Source organism: Anabrus simplex, chromosome 2 (assembly GCF_040414725.1).
Source record: "Anabrus simplex isolate iqAnaSimp1 chromosome 2, ASM4041472v1, whole genome shotgun sequence".
NCBI lineage: Eukaryota > Metazoa > Arthropoda > Insecta > Orthoptera > Tettigoniidae > Anabrus > Anabrus simplex.
The window spans coordinates 338823153-338843852 of NC_090266.1; the positions used below are offsets into that span (position 1 = coordinate 338823153).

Consider the following 20700-nt stretch of genomic DNA (forward strand, 5'->3'; position numbering starts at 1 on the left):
CTTACCAGAGACTTATATGCACTCTCCTTTACATCCTTACTACAACCCCTAAACACCCTCATAACCATGTGTAGAGATCGGTACCCTTTATTTACAATCCCATTTATGTGATTACCCCAGTGAAGATCCTTCCTTATATTAACACCTAGATACTTACAATGATCCCCAAAAGGAACTTTCACCCCATCAACGCAGTAATTAAAAGTGAGAGGACTTTTCCTATTTGTGAAACTCACAACCTGACTTTTAGCCCCGTTTATCAACATACCATTGCCTGCTGTCCATCTCACAACATTTTCGAGGTCACGTTGCAGTTGCTCACAATCTTGTAACTTATTTATCACTCTATAGAGAATAACATCATCCGCAAAAAGCCTTACCTCTGATTACACTCCTTTACTCATATCACTGTCCTGAGGAACTCCCCTCTCAACTATTACAGGGTCAGACAAAACTTCACCTACTCTAACTCTCTGAGATCTATTTTCTAGAAATATAGCAACCCATTCAGTCACTCTTTTGTCTAGTCCAATTGCACTCATTTTTGCCAGTAGTCTCCCATGATCCACCCTATCAAATGCTTTAGACAGGTCAATCGCGATACAGTCCATTTGACCTCCAGAATCCAAGATATCTGCTATATCTTGCTGGAATCCTACAAGTTGAGCTTCAGTGGAATAATCTTTCCTAAAACCGAATTGCCTTCTATCGAACCAGTTATTAATTTCACAAACATGTCTAATATAATCAGAAAGAATGCCTTCCCAAAGCTTACATACAATGCATGTCAAACTTACTGGCCTGTAATATTCAGCTTTATGTCTATCACCCTTTCCTTTATACACAGGGGCTACTATAGCAACTCTCTATTCATCTGGTATAGTTCCTCCGACCAAACAATAATCAAATAAGTACTTCAGTTATGGTACTATATCCCAACCCATTGTCTTTAGTATATCCCCAGAAATCTGATCAATTCCAGCCGCTTTTCTAGTTTTCAACTTTTGTATCTTATTGTAAATGTCATTGTTATCATATGTAAATTGTATTACTTCTTTGGCCTTAGTCTCTTCCTCTATCTCGACATTATCCTTGTAACCAACAATCTTTACATACTGCTGACTGAATACTTCTGCCTTTTGAAGATCCTCACATACACACTCCCCTTGTTCATTAATTATTCCTGGAATGTCCTTCTTGGAACCTGTTTCTGCCTTAAAATACCTATACATACCCTTCCATTTTTCACTAAAATTTGTACGGGGTAGCGCAGTTATGAACGTGTAACGTACACCCTTCGAGGCTTGAGCTGTCTGATAACATGCGGGGCTAGCGCTCACAACACCTGTTTCTCATTCAGTCAAACCCGCCAGTCAACTCGTTACCTTGAGAGTTGATATGCGTGCAGTAGAGAATACAAAACTGAAACCCCCTGTGGGTGAGGGATGCGGACGAAAATACATCCACGGTATCCCCTGCCTGTCGTAAGAGGCGACCAAGGGGTAATGGATTTTGAACCATGAGATTACCTGTGATTAGTACAATTACGTGAGGAACACCATGGGTCGACGTTACCTGCGATTAATACCACTATGCGAGGAACGCCACGGGTCTGTGATTAGTAGCATTCGAGGATCAGCATTACGGTGGGTCTAAATTACCTGTGATTAGTACCATTGTATGAGGAACACCTTGGGTCAAATTTACCAGTGTGTAGTACCGCTATGAGGAACACCAGGAGTCTACGTACCATTACGAGGGGCTGGCGACCTGGATTTTGGACCCCTTTGGACAATGAGCATCTATAATACCAATATAAATGGTCCGTTATTGGACATAATTTTTCCAGCCAACTCATTCCTTGTTGCCAGCGTTTCGCCCCCGTGTGCTAGGCTGGGCTCATCAGTTGGTACCTAGCACACCTACCAAGACGCTGGCTAGCGCATACCGTGGAGGCCACTGCGTAGGCTAACAGCCTAGCACACGGGGGCGAAACGCTGGCAACCAGGAATGAGTTGGCTGGAAAATTTATTATGTCCAATAACGGACCATTTATATTGGTATTATAAATTTACTCATTCGGAACAAATATTTCAGATTCCCTATGGGAATAACATTTACAGTATATCAAAGAGCATCTAGGAAAATAAGGCACTGCGAATTGGGTGCACTGATTTCTTTGGATTCACGGTCATTTTTAATCATCATTCGTTTTAGATTATAGTCGTTTGATACATTTTGAAGTTACAATGATCGTTTAATTTCGTTGCACCTCGTACCATTAAGGCCGATGACCTAGCTGTTAGGCCCCTTTAAACCATCACAAAACTGGAGCAGGTAGCTCATTTCAAGTATTTCGGATGTGTGTTCTCCCAGGAAGGTAGTATGGTGAGATAGAATCAAGGTGCAGCAAAGATCATGCAGAGAGTTCGCAGTTGCGATCAACAGTATTCTTTGTAAGAGGTATGGAACTAAACGAGGCCACAACGCTAGTTACAAATAGGGGATTGTTGAGTACATTCATTGTAGCTTGCAGACTGAACACTGTAAGGCATGAATCTGTAATGAAGATGTGTATCTATTTTCTATTTCAAAAAGAACGTGTTTTTTTTTTATCTTCGAAATATTTTATCATAAACTCAAACAGAAAAAGGGAAACAAATACAAGGCCTGACTTTCAAACTTGACAATCTCCAAGTATCTCATCTAAACCCGGACGTTGTGACAGTCACTGCTCCCACGACCCGCTTATCAGGCATTCGGAACCGGAGTTTTCTTGCGGTAGGTTAGTTGGTTCCTTTCCGCTTCGTGTGTAGTCAGCAGCACGTGGGCTACCCATCCAAGTGATGACCACGTAGTGTTGCCTAACTTCAGAGATCTCGCAGCATACGTGTAACATTGCTACACCGTTGGATGTCTAATAACAATGAAGTATAATTACTTATTTCAGGCTTATAAAGCCACAGAGAGGAAACAAAATAAGAAAGAGGACAATCGTTACTCAAGTAATATATATATATAAGAGTTTTGTCTGTACATTGTTCAGAATTTGAAAAGAAGGGTATCGGCCATGCCCATAGCAACAAGAAAATGTACTTTTTACTTTTCCGTAATTTCTGTCTCTGTCTGTCCGTACACGCATCACGGGAAAACGGCTGAAGAGAATTTAATGAAAATCGGCATGTAAAGTCGGGGGATGAGCCGCTACAATCTAGGCTATAAATAATTTTATTCACGCTGAGTGAAATGGTAGTTTAGGGGAAGGCCTTAAATTTAATTATCGAATATTTATATTATTAGCAGTCCTATCGATAAATACTATATAACTAAAGTTATACAGAATTAAATTTCCAATCAATTATGTCATACATTTTTACCGTACCGGCTCTGATAACACAGATATTAATGAATTTGTATTTTTGTTGCTAAGTCCATATTAACGCCGAGCCATCAGAAAATGGGTTGACAGAATTTAATAAAAACCGCTACATAGAGTCGGGGAATAAGAAACTACAGTCTAGGCTGTAAATAATTTTATTCGCCCGAAATAAAATGGTAGTTTAGGGGAAGGCGCCTAAAATTTAATTTGTAAATACCGGTACCTATGTTATCGAAAAGTACTACATTACAAAAGTTATAGACAATACAATTCCCGATCATTTGTCTCATTCAGTTTTCCTGTACAGACTATGATAAGAGTGGTATTTCAGAAGGCCTACAATATCGAAAGCGCATAACACTGATCAACAATAACTTTACATTGACCATTGTTTGTTGTGATGTTCTTAGTTTCTTATAGTGCCGCTCAACTCCGATAGATGGAATTACTACCGCGTACCGAGTTTAACAGCCTGACTGAACATTGGCGGGAAATAGCTGGGGAGTTGGAAAACTTTCTTCTTTAGCATGCCATTCCTCTGGTTCATACATTTTCTGATACTGCAGGTACGTAACACACTGGTTCATCATAGTATTCCAGCTATTCGATCCATACTCTGACGCGCTTTTTGAATGAGCTATATGCACACCTACGGCAGAGGCTCACGTAGTGGTGGTGGTGGTGGTGGTGGTGGTGGTGGTACCTGGTCTAGAATTATAATTTAATCCTATTTCAAATTATAGTACCACAATTCACCAATTAACTAAAAAGTCAACCCTGAAAAGATCAGTTTCTTAAGAAAAGCTTCTTCACTTTTATTAAATTCTACATTCATTTCATTCCAAATTAGCAGTGAAGAGGGGGGCTTCTCCTCTGGCTTGGAGGAAAAATTGCCTCCAATTCAGATAGATTTTTCCGTTGCCAGTGTAGTGAATTGAGATTTCCCGACTCATCGGGTACTCCTAGGAAACATATTAGTAAAACATAGTTTATGCCCTGGGACTCTCCACTATTCGCCTTACCCCCCCCCCCCCCCGCACCGCCGAAAAAAAAAAACGAGTGTTCACGGATCACAGCTGTCTGCGGCTTGGTCATTCCAGCTCTGGAATTCCAGCATTGTACTGTTCGTTGAAAGCGAGAAAATGTGTGGTCTTTCATTTGATAGAGTAATTCATATGAAGGCATTGCGATTGAAGGATGTAGTAATACCTATTCATAGACTATGCAATCTGTATAATTGTTATATTGTGCCGAGGTCTGTTGTTACAAATGTGACTTGGAACAGTCACGGTAGCGGAAGTACTGCAATCGTTACCGAGTGACGCCCTGCGGACCAAATCATTACAATACACATTACGCGGCCTATATCATGACGAACTTGACAGTACTGTTGTTTCTACTCTGAAATTCTAATGAGGCATGTTTGTTTTCGTATGGCCTGTGAACTAAAATTTCCATTTCCTTCACAATTTGTAAGACGTAGTAAATGGAGTGACAGTCTATTTCTCGTCTTCCTCTGACATGCCAGTAAAACAATTCACACGGGTCTCTTGCGTTTAAGTACTGTTGCATGTGTCTCTTGGCACAGGCCAGAGAAGAATGTAGCTTCCACTGAAGTCCCAGTCTCATCCGTGGCTCTGAATAGTATGGAAGCTGCTGGGGTATGATTAGTGCTGAGCTAGGACATTCATAGCACAACCAGTGCGTCAAAGGTGTCGATAAAGGGGTCAGTCGTGTTGCAATAGCATTTTCTGGCCCAGTGAGGAAAGCGATAGCAAACTATCCCACTCATCTTGCTTAGTATGTCTAGTTTCTCTATAACTGCATAACTTTGGTGGTGCTATTTGAGGATGCAACCAGCCTTTGGGCTGATGACCTGACAGGCACTCGGTAGAGGAAATTCCCAACGAAATCCCGGAGATTTTTCCTTGAGGATTTCCTGCACGTGCATGGCTACCCAAAGGATGTGTACCACGGTAAAGGTAATAAATATTCAAGCGCTACTGATAAGCAAGTTCACCAAGCTACCTTAGCATGGCAATAAAGTTAGAACAGGATTTGGAAAAGAAGTGGGTGACATAGGGGGATGAAACTACAGTTTATTCTGTCGACTCTGTTTTAGTTAGTCTTCGTGTATTTTAATGTTACTTTTTTACTTTTAATTTGGATGATATGATTTCACTTCAAAGACAGTGACTTATTCTATTTTAAGCTATTTCATATAATTTTATAAGAAAACTAGCTGATGTACCCGTGCATCGCTACGGGACTCTCAGAAAGACTGACTTGGAGGTTTTCCTAACTAAATATAACATACGTCATTACAAAAACGTCAGTAGGAATGTAGCGATTGAAAGCAATGTTATGATATAAAATACTCGATCAAATGAAAAACCGCACACTTTCTCAATTTCAACGAACAGTACTACGGTGCCGATCTAAGAGTCCAAAGTTCCAGAGCTGGAATAACCAGGTCGCAAACTGCCGTGAACACTCCTCTGTCATTATTCCGTTAAATATGCACACTACACATTCCAATCAGTGCCTCAGAGTAGGGATTGTATAGCTCGAATTCTATGATGAACAAGTGTGTTACGTACCAGATATATCAGAAAATGTATGAACCAGAGGAATGACATGCTAAGGAATAAAGTTATCTTACACCCCAGCTACTTCCCACCAATGTACAGGCAGGCTGTTACAGTCGGTACGACCAAGCGAGTTGGCCGTGTGGTTAGGGGCGCGCAGCTGTGAGCTTGCATCCGGGAGATAGTGGATTCGAACCTCACTGCCGGCATCCCTGAAGATGGTATTCGGGAGATGGTGGGTTCGAGCCCCACTGTCGGCAGCCCTGACGATGGTTTTCCGTGATTTCCCATTTTCACACCAGTCACACCAGGCTGTACCTTAAAGCCAAGGCCGCTTCCTTCACACCACTATTCATTTCCTATCCCATCGTCGCCATAAGACCTACCTGTGTCGGTGCGACGTCAAGCAAATTAAAATAAAAACCTCGGTACGCTGCAGTAATTCTATCTATCGAAGATGAGTAGCAACAGACGACAAAGCACATCACAACAAACAATGGTCAATGTAGTGTTATTGTTGATAAAGTTTGAGCTTTCTATATTGCAGGCCTTCACATTAGTTTTCTTTCGACTCTGTGATATTAGGGTGTCTTACAAAATTATGTATATCGTAGACTGTAGTTCCTTATTCTCAGACTTTACACACCGATTTTCACTAAATTCTCTTTACCCATTTTCTCGTGACTCCGCGCTGATATGGAATTAGTAACAAAAATCCAAATTCATGAATATCTCCGATTATATGCGGTACGGTAACAATGTATAAGACATAAGTGATCGGAAATTTAATAACTTCTTACATAACTACTACTAACTTACGACATAACTAAAGTTAGGTTAGTTATGTAGTATTTATCGATACGACCACTTTTTTTTTATTAGTTAGTTGCTTTACGTCGCACCGACACAGATAGGTCTTATGGCGACGATGGGACAGGAAAGAGCTAGGAGTGGGAAGGAAGCGGCCGTGGCCTTATTTAAGGTACAGCCCCAGCATTTGCTTGGTGTGAAAATGGGAAACCACGGAAAACCATTTTCAGGGCTGCCGACAGTGGGATTCGAACCTACTATCTCCCGAATACTGGATACTGGCCGCACTTAAGCGACTGCAGCTATCGAGCTCGGTGATACGACCACTAATAACATAACTTATTTGAGAATTACATTTCAGACCTTCCCCTAAACGTCCATTTCACTCAGCGTGATTAAAATAATTTGTAGCCTAGATTGCAGTGGTTCATCACCCGTCATTACATACCGATTTTCATTAAATTCTCTTCAGCCGTTTTATCGTGATGCATGTATACAGAAATTACGGAAAAGTAAAAATGCATTTCGTTGTCACTGTGGACATGTCCGATACAGAAATACCATTCATTTCAAATTCAGACCAATGTACAGGCAAAACACTTACTTTATATATAGATTACATTTCAGGCCTTCCCCGACTCTACCATTTCACTCAGTGTGAATAACATTATTGATAGCCTAGATTATAGCGACCTATTTCCCGACTTTGCATACTAATTTTCGTGAAGATACGACAACTAATAAAATAAATATTTGACAATTAAATTTTAGGCCTTCCCCTAAACTACCATTTTCCTCAGCGTGTATAGCCTATATTGTAGCGACTTATTTTCCATCTTTGTCTAGCTATTTTCATTAAGACACGACCACTAATAACATGAATATTTGAGAATTAAATTTCAGGCCTTCCCCTAAACTACCATTTCACTCAGCGTGATTAAAATAATTTATAGCCTAGATTGTAGCGGTTCATCACCCGACTTTACATTCCGTTTTTCATTAAATTCTCTTCAGCTGTTTTCTCGTGATGCGTGTTAATACATACAGACAGACAGACAGAAATTACGGAAAAGTAAAAAAATGCATTTTCTTGTTACTGTGGACATGACCGATACAGAAATACCATTCTTTTCAAATTCTGAGCAATGTACAGACAAAACTCTTATTTTATATATATAGATTACATTTCAGGCCTTCCCCTAAACTACCATTTCCCTCAGTGTGAATTACATTATTAATAGCCTAGATTATAGCAACTTATTTCCCGACTTTGCATACCAATTTTCGTGAAAACGCGACCACTAATACGAAAAATATTTGACAATTAAATTTTAGGCCTTCCCCTAAACTACCATATTTCTCAGCGTGTATAGCCTATAATGTAGCGACTTATTATCCATCTTTGTCTACCGATTTTCATTAAGACACGACCATTCATAACATAAATATTTGAGAATTAAATTTTAGGCCCTCCCCTAAACTACCATTTCACTCAGCGTGATTAAAATAATTTATAGCCTAGATTGTAGCGGTTCATCACCCGACTTTAAATTCCGATTTTCATTAAATTCTCTTCAGCTGTTTTCTCGTGATGCGTGTACATACATACAGACAGATAGACAGACAGACAGACAGACAGACAGACAGAAATTACGGAAAAGTAAAAAATGCATTTTCTTCTTACTGTGGACATGACCGATACAGAAATACCATTCTTTTCAAATTCTGAGCAATGTACAGACAAAACTCTTATTTTATATATATAGATAAGGGATTGCGAATTAGTTCCACTGATTGTATTTTAAATTATTTTAAATTCTTTTTTCATCATTTATTTTAAATTCTAGTCAGTGGATGCATTTTAAAATACTTATTATTACACTTCGTTTCACCTCGTACCATCAGGGCCGATGACCTAGATTTTAAGCCCCTTCAAACCAGCATAATCATCTTTATTACCATAGAAGTCTCTATATACAGATGTTCATAAAACCAGAATACCTTGAAAGACTAGACTGCCTCGCAGACGTATGCGAGAACCGTATCGTCAGATGAGTGGCATGAGAGAACGTGATGCATACATCCGGAAAATTGCTGCTCGTGTGGGACGAAGGATGTTGGCAATGCAACGGGTGTTACAGAATGGTTCACAGAAGGCCCTAGAATACGACGAGATGGGTCTGTTGGCACCACCTAGACCACCCCCGAGAAGATCGATACCTCATCCGAATGGCATTGCAGGACAGATCTGAGTCCTCCTCGGCTCTGGCGCAATAGTGGAACAGTGCAACACATCGTACACTATCAGGAGTGGCAGTCCGTCGCCGTTTATTACAGTCTGGTTTACCGACTTCTTCTCCGCCTGCCTTTTGACTAATGTACATAAACATGCTAGACTGCAATGGTGTATGGAACGCCGCCACTGGGGACAGGAATGGCACCAGATAGTGTTTTCGGACGAATCCAGGTTCTGTTTGTTTGAAAATGATGGCCGCATTTTGGTTCGCCGCAGACAGGGCGAGAGGCACCACATTGGCTGCATTCGCAAAAGACACAGCACCAACTCAAGGCTTTATGGTGTGGGGTGATATTGGGTACAAGCCCAAATCACAGTTGGTGCGTGTCCAGGGCACTGTGACCAGTTTGACTTACGTGAATGACATCGTGCGATACGTAGCCATACCCTTTCTGCAAGACACCCCAGACGTCATATTTCAGCAGGACAATGCACGAATGCTGCACGAACACGTGCCTTCTTGTTGTCACAGGATGTCAGACTGTTGCCCTGGCCCACCCGATCACCGGACTTGTCGCCAATCGAAAATGTGTGGGATATGGAGAACGCCATTCCATGCTTTACCGTTTCGTTTCAGGGTCGTACCTGAGACACCAGGTTTCATCCTCAGTGATAATACAGTTCATGAAATTTTGGTGTCGCATCCGCCGCTTCGATAAAATCCTGTGAAGCCTCTAAACGTGCCTGCTTCTGATCGTCAGTCAAATGATGTGGCACAAGACGAGAACAAGTTTTCCTCTTCCCTAACTTCTGGGTAACGGTGTGTCGCATGGATTCATGGTTAATCTGCTGTTCATCCGCTATCATGCGCATAGTTAATCGCCGGTCGTTCGTGATTAATGACCTCACCTTCTTAATGTTTTCGTCACTGCCGGCGGTCACCGGTCTTCCGCTACGGGGGTTGTCAGAAACTTTCCCGGCCTCCTGGAAAACGAGCGAATCACTCGTACACAAACTTCAAGGACAGTGTTTGATCTTCATAAACACGTACCAGCATTGCATGCGTTTCTTTCGGTGTCTTGCCAAGCTTAAAACAAAACTGTACATTGATCTTTTGGTCGTTCATGTTCCTGTTCGCAGTTCAGAACCAACGCACTAAACACGCACTGTTAAACGTGTCTTACACGGCACACACACGATGCTCAACTGAACGTTGGGAGCAGGTGGTCAAAACCTGCTGCTACGCAGGCGCAGCGTTGTGTGTCGCCAGTGTTGCCGGATCGACCGTTCTGACTTCATTCACCGAACTTTGTCGCATGTTGTATTACTAAACATAAGAGGAACACTCAAGCAAGCTGATGAGTAGTTCATTATTTATTGAATCAGTAGGGTGTAAAAATTGAGATGCATTGGTGGAATGACATAATTAAGACAGTATTGAAGTAAAAATACAGGCATGACATGAATAACCTCGTAGAAACAATCCTGCGGCAGAAAGCTTGTTTAAACTCTTCTTCTGTTAATAATTCATGTTTTCGATAAGTGAAGGGGCGCACGGTTAAGGGCATGTTTTAGTGCGTAATAATATGCAGAACTTTTAAAATTTAGTTTTCGATCTTGTCCGACCATACAGTCTGCCACAGTTTGTAATTTTGACAATGTTGAGTTTAGCTGAGTTTACTCCGGTTAAAACAAGACAAGGTGTAATAACCTTGTATTTAAGACGAACAAACACACATACCCAGTCTGAAGACGTAGTTTAAATCCCCGGCCCGCTCGGGATTCTGACCCGAAGGCCGAAACGCTGCGCTGACGACTCATCCAAGGAGCTGTACTATGCAGAAGTTGGAATTGTCCATAAACAATGAGGTAATCCTATCTGTATAATATAAAGGGTTTCTGACGGTCTTATTTTCATACTTCCGTTCTTCGACGAGGCACCTGTACAGAGTTTGAAACTTAGTTTGAAACTTAGCTAGGGGTAAGTCTGGGTAACTTCCTGTCGCTACGCGCTGGTCCTATTAAAAATTCCGTACGTCACGTTCAAGGCGTCCACCCGTTTAGTTGGCAGAGGTTTCTATAGTAAAAAAGTTCGACCTGAAGAACTGGTATAATGAATGGGTAATATTCTCACCTGTATTCTCCCTTTCTTTATGTATCCCCGCATACGAACAAACCGTGGAGTATGTGGGGATTTGTTGTTTGAGGGGAGAATTATTCCTTCTCCAATGTGTAAATATGTAAATGATAGAAGAACGATATCACCCTAGAGTAGAGATGGGTTACATATTGTAAATAATGTCTCCTATTCCACTACAGCGTCAACGGAGATTGCGATTGCAGGGGGTCCTCTAGAAACCAGTTGCACTTGCATGCTGCGATCCTAGAATTGGACGAACAATAGTTTTCATTGGTCAGCTTTGAAAGACGCCCTTCCAAGTCGTGGGCGTGAATTTATTCGCTGTTGACGATTAAGATGCCAGATACCATACCACCTGGACTACATTTACGAAGTAAAAAACATTCGCCTCAACCCAGGACCGACCCCTCGACCTCCTGCGTGCTAACCCAAAACTCCATCCACTGCACTAACTGTACAGCACGACTAATATGTGCTGACAGAGGTAGTTACCCTACATGTGGTTACACTGTTGCCATATTACCACTCTTCAACGCCCTTTTTCTGCCGGATATACTCGCAGGGCGAACTTTTGCGAGACATTTTTTATTGCTGCCCGGTGAGGAGTCTCGCTGCGACGCCCGAGTTCTCGAATTTCGGTTCATCCTGTATATGGAACACCACGGCGTTTTCTGTGATTAGTACCACTATATGAGCGACACGGTTGGTCTACGTTGCCTGTGTTTTGTACACACTATGTGAGGAACACCAGGGGATAGTGCGAGTCCCTGTGATTAGTACACCTATGTGAGGTGCACCATGGTTTGCGTTGCCTACGAGTAGCGCCATTCTGTGAGAAACACCATAGGTCTGCGTTACCTATACGACGTGCAATACTTGTGAGTAGTAGTACCATAATGTTTGGAACACCGCGCGTTTACGCTACCTTTGATTAGTACCGCAACTTGAGAAATACCATGGTGGTTCTCCTTCACGAGCGATAAGTGCCATTATGAGGGACCATTGACCTGGATATCCTTCAAATTATCTATTCACACCTCCTCCAGAAACTTAATTCGTCAAGTCAGCAACTCTACTAGACAATTCGCCACGCAAGTAGGAAACTGGAAATTATTTCAACATAAAATCAGTCAAATCGGCAATCTATGGATGACGCAATTAATGTTAACACAAGAACACACATGGAAGACACTCTAGCATCCATATGGCAACAACTTAATGAAATAAAATCTGTTTCCCACCTTTCTTACCAACAAATAATTTCAAGCCTTGGTGGTCTCCCCAGTTAAATGCCCTCAGGAAACAAGTTAACGCAGCTAAAAGAAGACTGAAGAAAAGTAGAAACCCAACACTTAAAATTATCTATGAAAATAAATTTAAAACCCTCAGAAATCGATATAAATTGGAGTTAATTAAAGCGAAACGTGAATCCTGGAAACAATTCTGTACAGAGAACATCAAGGAATCTCCTTGGAAATTTTACAAGGGTAGTAAAACAGGCTTTACCAAACGTATGCCTTCAACTACTTTAACCCTAACAGATGGATCCTCAACCTCGTCAGAGATACACAGCAAAGGCACTGCTCGAAAAATTCTTTCCGGATGATGTCTCGGATTCTGATAACGATGAACAACAGAACATCAGATTGATAAACTCGAACTTTAGGGCTCCTAATACACAACCGAAACTGGAATTTGCAGACCATGAAGTAGAGGATATTATAACCAAAATTAACGATAAAACGTGCCCAGGACCAGATGGAATTTTGGAGCAGTAGTTAAAAGTATACACAATACCCTACCAAAATTTTGGAAAACTATTTTCAATAATTGCTTGCATTTCGGATGCTTCCCTAAAATATGAAAAAACGCCAACGTAATAGTAATTCCTAAAGCAGACAGAAGAAAACTGCAGTCAGTAGAAGGATACTGAGGGATCACCTTACTATCAATCCCTGGTAAATGTCTGGAAAAACTATCTATGGAGAGGTTAAACTACTTTCTTCAAGCCAACGGGCAAGTACCATCACAACAATACGGATTCACAGCAGAAAGATCCACTACAGATGCAGTAAAAGCAGTGTCAGATTTTGTTCACCAGTGTAAAAGACTTGGACTGAAAAGCTATCTTCTTACTCTAGATTTTGTAGGTGCTTTCGACAATGCATGGCACCCTAGTATTCTAGCTCGCTTACCAGAACAAAATTGCCCTTCAAACATTTTTAAAATCATTATAATAATTTCATGTGGCTATTTCTAGCAGAGTGCAGCCCTTGTAAGGCAGACCCTCCGATGAGGGTGGGCGGCATCTGCCATATGTAGGTAGCTGCGTGTTATTGTGGTGGAGGATAGTGTTATGTGTGGTGTGTGAGTTGCAGGGATGTTGGAGACACCACAAACGCCCAGCCCCCGGGCCATTGGAATTAACAAATGAAGGTTAAAATCCCCGACCCGGCCGGGAATCGAACCCGGGACCCTCTGAACCGAAGGCCAGTACGCTGACCATTCAGCCAACGAGTCGGACTTTAACATCATTAAGGACTTCTTACAAGATCGCACAGCCCTTTTCACCCTGGGAAAGACTTAAACCTCAAAAGCCATCACAAAAGGACTCCCGCAAGGTTCGGTCGCTGGTCCTATTCTGTGCAACGTCTTCATTAGCGGCTTAATCGTACAGCTATCAAATGTGCCCGATCTGGATATAGTTGTTTATGCTGATCATGTTATGCTCATGTTCAGAGGTCCTTCTCCTTCTCATTCTCATATCCTTCCCACGCTTCAGACATCCCTCGAAATCGTGCGGGATTGGTGCGAAACACAAACTAGAAATATCTAAGGAAAAGTCAGCACTAATGCCAATGCATATCAGGAAGAATATACCAGTCATACTTCAGTTACAGCTTGGGATCTCAACGTTGTGTCAAAAATGAAGTATTTGGGAGTAATGCTGGACAACAAATTGGACTGGTACCCGCACATGCAATACCCGGATATTAAAATAATGCAAATCCGGAACAACTTAGTCAATGTTCCAAAGAGACTTGGAGCATGTCTTATCATTTGATGACGATATATAATCATGCTATTCTACCCGTCATATTGCATGCCGCAGAAGTATGGAGCATCTCCATATCAAAAATAGCTAAATTGAAATTGCAACAAATACAAAAATATTTTCTCATATTTGCAACAAAGGCATACAGAACAGTCTCAAACAATGCTTTGCAAGCTGTAACCTGCACAATGCCCATAGATGCAGCCATTCTTTTACATAACGATATCAAAGCTATCTCCAGAGGTCAACCCACAAACGCAGTAGTTCCTTCACTGAAATGAACTGAAATCCAAACAGTATCAAGAAGAAACCATCCTAGAGATAATCATATAAACATAAATACTTCAGGAGCTGTAGATAAAGCAGACGTCCTCATCTTCACAGACGGATCGAAAACGCCAAACCATGTCGGAGCAGGAATGGTAGTCGAGAAAAACTCGAAGGAAATCTTCATTCAAATATAAAGGTTAGATATCAATTGCTCGGTATTCCAAGCCGAACTATTGGGCATCATCATGGCTGTGGAATGGATAGAACTATATAAAAATTATACTTCAACTTATGCTATTCATGTTGACTCAAAAGCTGCAATTTTTGCCGTAGCTAATAAGAAAACTACCCATCCTCTCGCCACTCAAATCAGAGACAAAATTATTACCCTCAACAAAACGAACAAGATTACTCTTCACTGGATTAAAGGACACACAGGACTTCGGGGGGGGGGGGGGGAACGAGAGAGCTGACTATCTTGCCAGGATTGCTGCCAGCTATAAATCTACAATAGAATACAAATCACCACCTCTAAATTATGCCAAACAAGTATTAACTGAATACTATATAACAATTTGGAACTTCATATAAATACCAGCTCCGAAGATTCCTTCCATACAAAATGATTCATTCCTGATATACCACACAGACTGTCCTCATCCATCTGGTCCAATTTCATAACCACCCAGTTTATTACAAATCATGGTCGCTTTAAATCCTATCTCCACAAAATGAACATAATGGATTCACCACTCTGCAGCTGCCCGGAAAAATCTCCAGACTGCTCGACACCTGTTGACTGAATGCACCACGTACTCGAGAGAACGACCAGCTGTGCTACCATCAACTCCCCTGCCAACGAGTGTGAAATACCACTGGAACACTGTCCAAGTAACAGAATTCCTCAAGAAAATCTTCCATTCACTTCAATAATTTATCCATATGTTATCATAACTGTAAATATCCCGTGATATACCTGTAGGTGAAACACGGGTTGTAAATATATTAGCTAAATAAAATTTTTTAAAAAAAACTTTAGACAAGAAGCATCATCGATTCAGGATTGTGCTTTGGAAGCAGTCCCTTGGTCAGTCATATACTTTCTGGGAAGGTGAGGCACATTGCGGTTCGGATCCACGGATTGTTTAAAATTCATAATCATCCATCACGTTCTGAATTTTGCTCAGCGGATGAATTTTGTACTTCAAATTCGGTGCATTTTCTCATTTCGTACCATTAGGTGCCGATGACCTAGATGTTAGGCCCCTTTAAACAAGCATCATCGAATCCCACTGTCGGCGGTCTAGATGTTTTTCGATGGTTTCCCATTTTCACACAAGCAAGTGCTGGGGCTGTTCCTGAGTTAAGGGCACAGTCGCTTCCGTCCTGTCCTATGCTATCCTATCCCTGTGTCGGTACGACGTAAGAAAAGTGGGAACAAAAAAGTACGGGAATAAACTCTGTTTACGTTTTGACTGACAGAAGGGACTACATCATCTCTCATTCCGGCAGCATGTGAAGTGTATATGACACTCGGTCATCTACATATTTTATAATGTCGGGTCCCAGTGTCTGTTTAACTGTTTTCCATCACGTCATCCATCACGTTCTGAATTTTGCTCAGTGGATGAATTTTGTAATTTCAAATTCAGTGCATTTCATTTCGTACCCTTAGGTGCCGATGTTTAACTGTTTTACTTGGGCATCTAGGAATACAGAGCTGACTAGCAGTCACGGCTCACTTTATAAATGAAGGTTTCGAAGTATTAGTTCTCGGAATGTAAATGTGTCATTGCAAACATTTTCTAGGTTTAGTTAGGAATGTGTGACGAGGTGGCGAAAGCGACAGTGGGAGGGAAGAGAGCGAGATGAAGATTTGGTTTGGTATGTATAAGTACTTGATAAGGTGCTGTTAGAGGGGCTACAAGAGGCAGAAAGAAGAGTAAATATTCCTTTTAAACGTTAACCTGCAGCTTGTATCATGTTATTTTATATCCTAATACTCCAGTCTAATACCGGTACTACAGTGTAACGGATACACAGGAATATGATACTGGAAAGTAACCATTTGTTCCGTACCTACCTTAGAGTGTGTTCTGATAGCCAAAATGCTTGTTTAACCTCGGTCAGTTGAATTTCAAATGCTTTTGGTATGCTCTCTGTGCATACTAAAAGACCGCACACTTGAAATAAATTACCGGTGATTTTACCGGAAGTCTCTAACCAGCAATAAATGAATCTTGAAGTGTTGGGTACGCTTTATGAATTAGCTATATGTCAGGGTCTTCAGAAAATGTCATCCAATTAACTCAGAGCATGATAAAAGGATATTGTTAAGTACAAAACTACTAATACGGAACCTTAATCCTCAGAAGCTCAGTATTTTTTTTTCTTTTTCATCTTTCCTCCATGGACAACGGCTAAAGGGACAGACTACTGGAAAGTTCATTAAATCGCCTCCTATTCGTTATGGGGGTGAACTGTGTTCTTTTTCCTATTTGCCTTCCGGCCCTTCTTGGTGTACTAGTCTCACAGTCTCAATTTTCAACAGCTAAGGGTATTTCTTTGTCTTGTTTATTTTTGTATTATAGGTGTGTATTTTAAATAGCCCATAATCATTGTCTGAAGTCAATAACCAGAATAACTAGAATACCCTTCATTCCCTTTTCCTTTCCTGAAGGCTTCGGGATTGGTACCTAGACCAGTCGATTGATTAGCATTTAAGTCTGTAAATAAGAGGCTCATGTCGGTAGATTTACTCGTAAGTTAAATATCTTTATCGGGACATTAAGGCATTCTAACTAGATCTGTCACATTTGATTAAAGATTTAGAAAAGCAAAAGGAAAAATATTCAGGAAAATGTTTGGACCAATCTGTACAGGGGAATCTGGTTGATGATGATGATGATGATGATGATGATGATGATGATTATTGATTATTATTTTTATTATTATGATTTATTATTTATTACGGGGGTACCCGTGGAGCAGAAAGAGGTGAAAGAAGGTGCTGGGGTGAATGGGTCTAACTACAATATCAAAGTTCATGTAAAACTTTAACAAAGGTTATATTTCTTTAGAATTTCAAAAATCAACAAATAACAATATAACAGGTACAGTTAGCAATTTTGGAACAAGTCAAGGAAAATACAATATTAGTGAATTCGACAGGTCCTCGGCTTCGAGCCCCTCGCTTTACAGTGCTTGAGCTCCCAGCTCAAATTTACAATTGAAAGAAGGAAAACTTTAGTAAAGGGCAGAATCCCCCTAATTCAAAGAGCACTTGCTCTTAAATTTGTAATATCTAGCCTCCTGGAGGTACAATTTACAATTACAAAATTTGAGAAAGAGCTAACAGACTCTCCGTTTCCTTTCAGCCTCCTCGGGGCAATATCAACAATCGTACACTCTGGCCTTCCATGGCCCAACTTACAATGTGAAACAGGTGTCTCTTGTACCCAGCCTACAGTGCCTTTGCGGAAAATAACAGGTTAAGTAAAATGGCCCAAACCACAAACTGAATGGAGGCGTACAGTGCTCCAAGATAGTGAAAACTTAAAAACCTAAGGGGCACTAGGCCGAAGAAACAGGGGTTATTCCCAAACTACTGAGCTGACTCGTATAAGGGTGAATTAATACGTTACAGAAAGGAACAAGAACAGTTACAAACGTAGTCGCCTCAAACCAAGATGAAGGGGAGCTCGAGAGGGTACTTCACTCTCTATCCTCGATTTACAGTTAAAGATTTTATTAAGTTTTTACATTAGCCGGCAGAAGTTACATTTTCAGAAAAATAGGTTACATAGTTGATGATTCGGACCTTTCCCTCGGGTTAAACTGCGGAGCTAGCAAGAAAGAAACAAGTTATGTGGCCATTACCTTGTAGAAGCTCTAGCAGCTGACGAAGAGGCCTCCTGCTTTGACACACACTCTTAGTAAGATGACTATCAATTGGCCAAGAGACGTGAAAATCCGCAGTTTATAAACACTTATGGAAAGTTCGAGATCATTCATGAATAATAGACGCACCCACAGAATTTTATTGGTTGAGTTCAAAAGTGACACTCAGTCGGAGAAGCAGCCTGTGATAGGTTGAAAATTAATTACAGAAATTAGGGATTGGCTGAATTCAAAACTGGCGGAAAGAAAAGATAAATATTGCCAACCCAAAAATAAATGAACATCAATTAGTAAAAAAACTTATGAATACAAAACTTCCTTAAATCAAAAGTTATTTCACTTCGCACCAGGGTGCATGATCGTAGGTTTTTAGCAGTGACATCTATGGAAGAATGTCTATACTTCTTGATGAATGGCAAACAAAACAAGTAGAAATACAGTCAGTTCAGGAAACTTCACAATAACAAAAGTATATCATATTTTAGTGGTGACATCTTCTGAGAAAATTTATAAGTTGATCTAGTTTCAATTTCACTGTTTCACCAGTAGGAGTTCTTTAGCCGCTAGATTTAAATGCGCGGTGTTGGGGTGTATCTCCCGGTACAATTATTATTATTATTATTATTATTATTATTCTTTCTTCGTTTCGGCCTGCTGTGGACCACGTTATTTCAACCGTTTGCGTCCTTGAGCTTTAATTCTTCCCCAGTACTCACGCATTCTCGTTCTGTGAGCCTCCTTCCGTTCATCAGTCCACTTCTTGCCTGTTTTCAACTTTAGCCTTTCTTGGAACCTCTTGTATCCCTGGAGCTTTTTCTGGAGAGGAGCACGTTTCTGGATGTCTTCGAGTGTGATTCCTATTTCTTGAAGGTCTTTTACAACTTCGATAAACCAGGGTCCCTTGGTTTTCTTGTTAAGAAAGTAGGAAAAGATCCTATTGGTTTGTCTCTGTGTGCTCATGCGTGCTATATGGCCATAAAAATTAATCCTCCTTTTCCGAATCGTGTCCGTTATCCTCTCCATATGCTGGTACAGATCGCTGTTGTGCCGTCTCCTGTACTCACCATTTTATTTGATTGGTCCAAGAATCTTTCTCAGGATTTTTCTTTCTTTAGCTTCTAGCTTCTCCATCAGACCTTTTCTGTTCATTGCAAGGCATTCTGCTGCGTACAGTGCTTCCGGGCGTACAACCGAACAATAATGCCTAAGCTTGGCGTTGATGGACACTGATCTTTTGTTGTAGACATTCCTAGACAGCTGATATGCCACCTCCATCTTGTTGATTCTGCACATGATTGCTTCTTTCTCAGAGTTGTTAGGTACTATCCACTCGCCTAAGTACTTAAACTTTTCCACCTGCTTGATTTTTCCCTGTTCCACAATGAGCTCTCTGGGGGCTGGCTTGATGTTGGTTATAAACTGTTTTTTGGAAAGAGATTTGGAGGCCAGCTTTTACTGCTTGGATTCTCAGTTGGTTAATTTGTTTTTCAGCAGTATCTAGGGAATCAGAAAAGATCGCTAGGTCATCTGCAAAAGCTAGGCAGTCTATGATAAGATCATCTTTCTTATATCCTATTCTAAGGCCATTCTCAACCTCTTCCTTGCACATCTCCTTGCGCCATTCCCGAATGATTTTCTCCAGAGCGCAGTTGAAGAGAAGTTGTTATTATTATTATTATTATTCACGGAGTTGTGAAATTTGTGATTTATAAGTAAATTATGCTTATTTTGTTTGCCTTTATTACGGATGTTTGTATATTCTCTACAACTTACAAGATTTGTGTTTAATAAATGTCTTTCTTATTCCAGAGATGAATTTCGCCTCAATACAGAATGGCACGAAGCAATTGTATCGGTTACCATTGCTGCAGCTTGGATGTTTTCTCTCATTGGAGGCTGGCTAACAGGTAAACAGGAAGCCCTTGTGTTTCAATCAATCACTACTGATCTGCATTTAGGGCAGTCGCCCAGGCGGCAGATTCCCTATCTGTTGTTTTCCTAGCCTTTTCTTAAATGATTGCAAAGAAATTGGAAATTTATTGAACATCTCCCTTGGTAAGTTATTCTAATTCCTAACTCCCCTTGGGGCCGATGACCTTCGATGTTAGGCCCCTTAAAACAACAAGCATCATCATCAACCTAACTCCCCTTCCTATAAACGAATATTTGTCCCAATTGGTCCTCTTGGATTCAAACTTTATCTTCATATTGTGATCTTTCCTACTTTTAAAGACACCATCCAAACTTATTCGTCTACTGTTGTCCCACGCCATTTCTCCACCGACAGCTCGGAACATACCACTTAGTCGAGCAGCTCGTCTC

The 20700-nt window shown here is 40.9% G+C and overlaps 1 protein-coding gene across 1 annotated transcript in view; it reads left to right on the top strand.

Moving 5' to 3' along the window:
- Positions 1–20700, top strand: part of LOC136864123 (proton myo-inositol cotransporter) — a 569053-nt gene that overhangs the window by 57491 nt on the left and 490862 nt on the right. The window contains exon 2 of the mRNA XM_067140727.2: positions 20188–20285. Within this exon, the coding sequence (XP_066996828.2) occupies positions 20188–20285 (98 nt within the window). The remainder of the gene's footprint in view (positions 1–20187; positions 20286–20700) is intronic.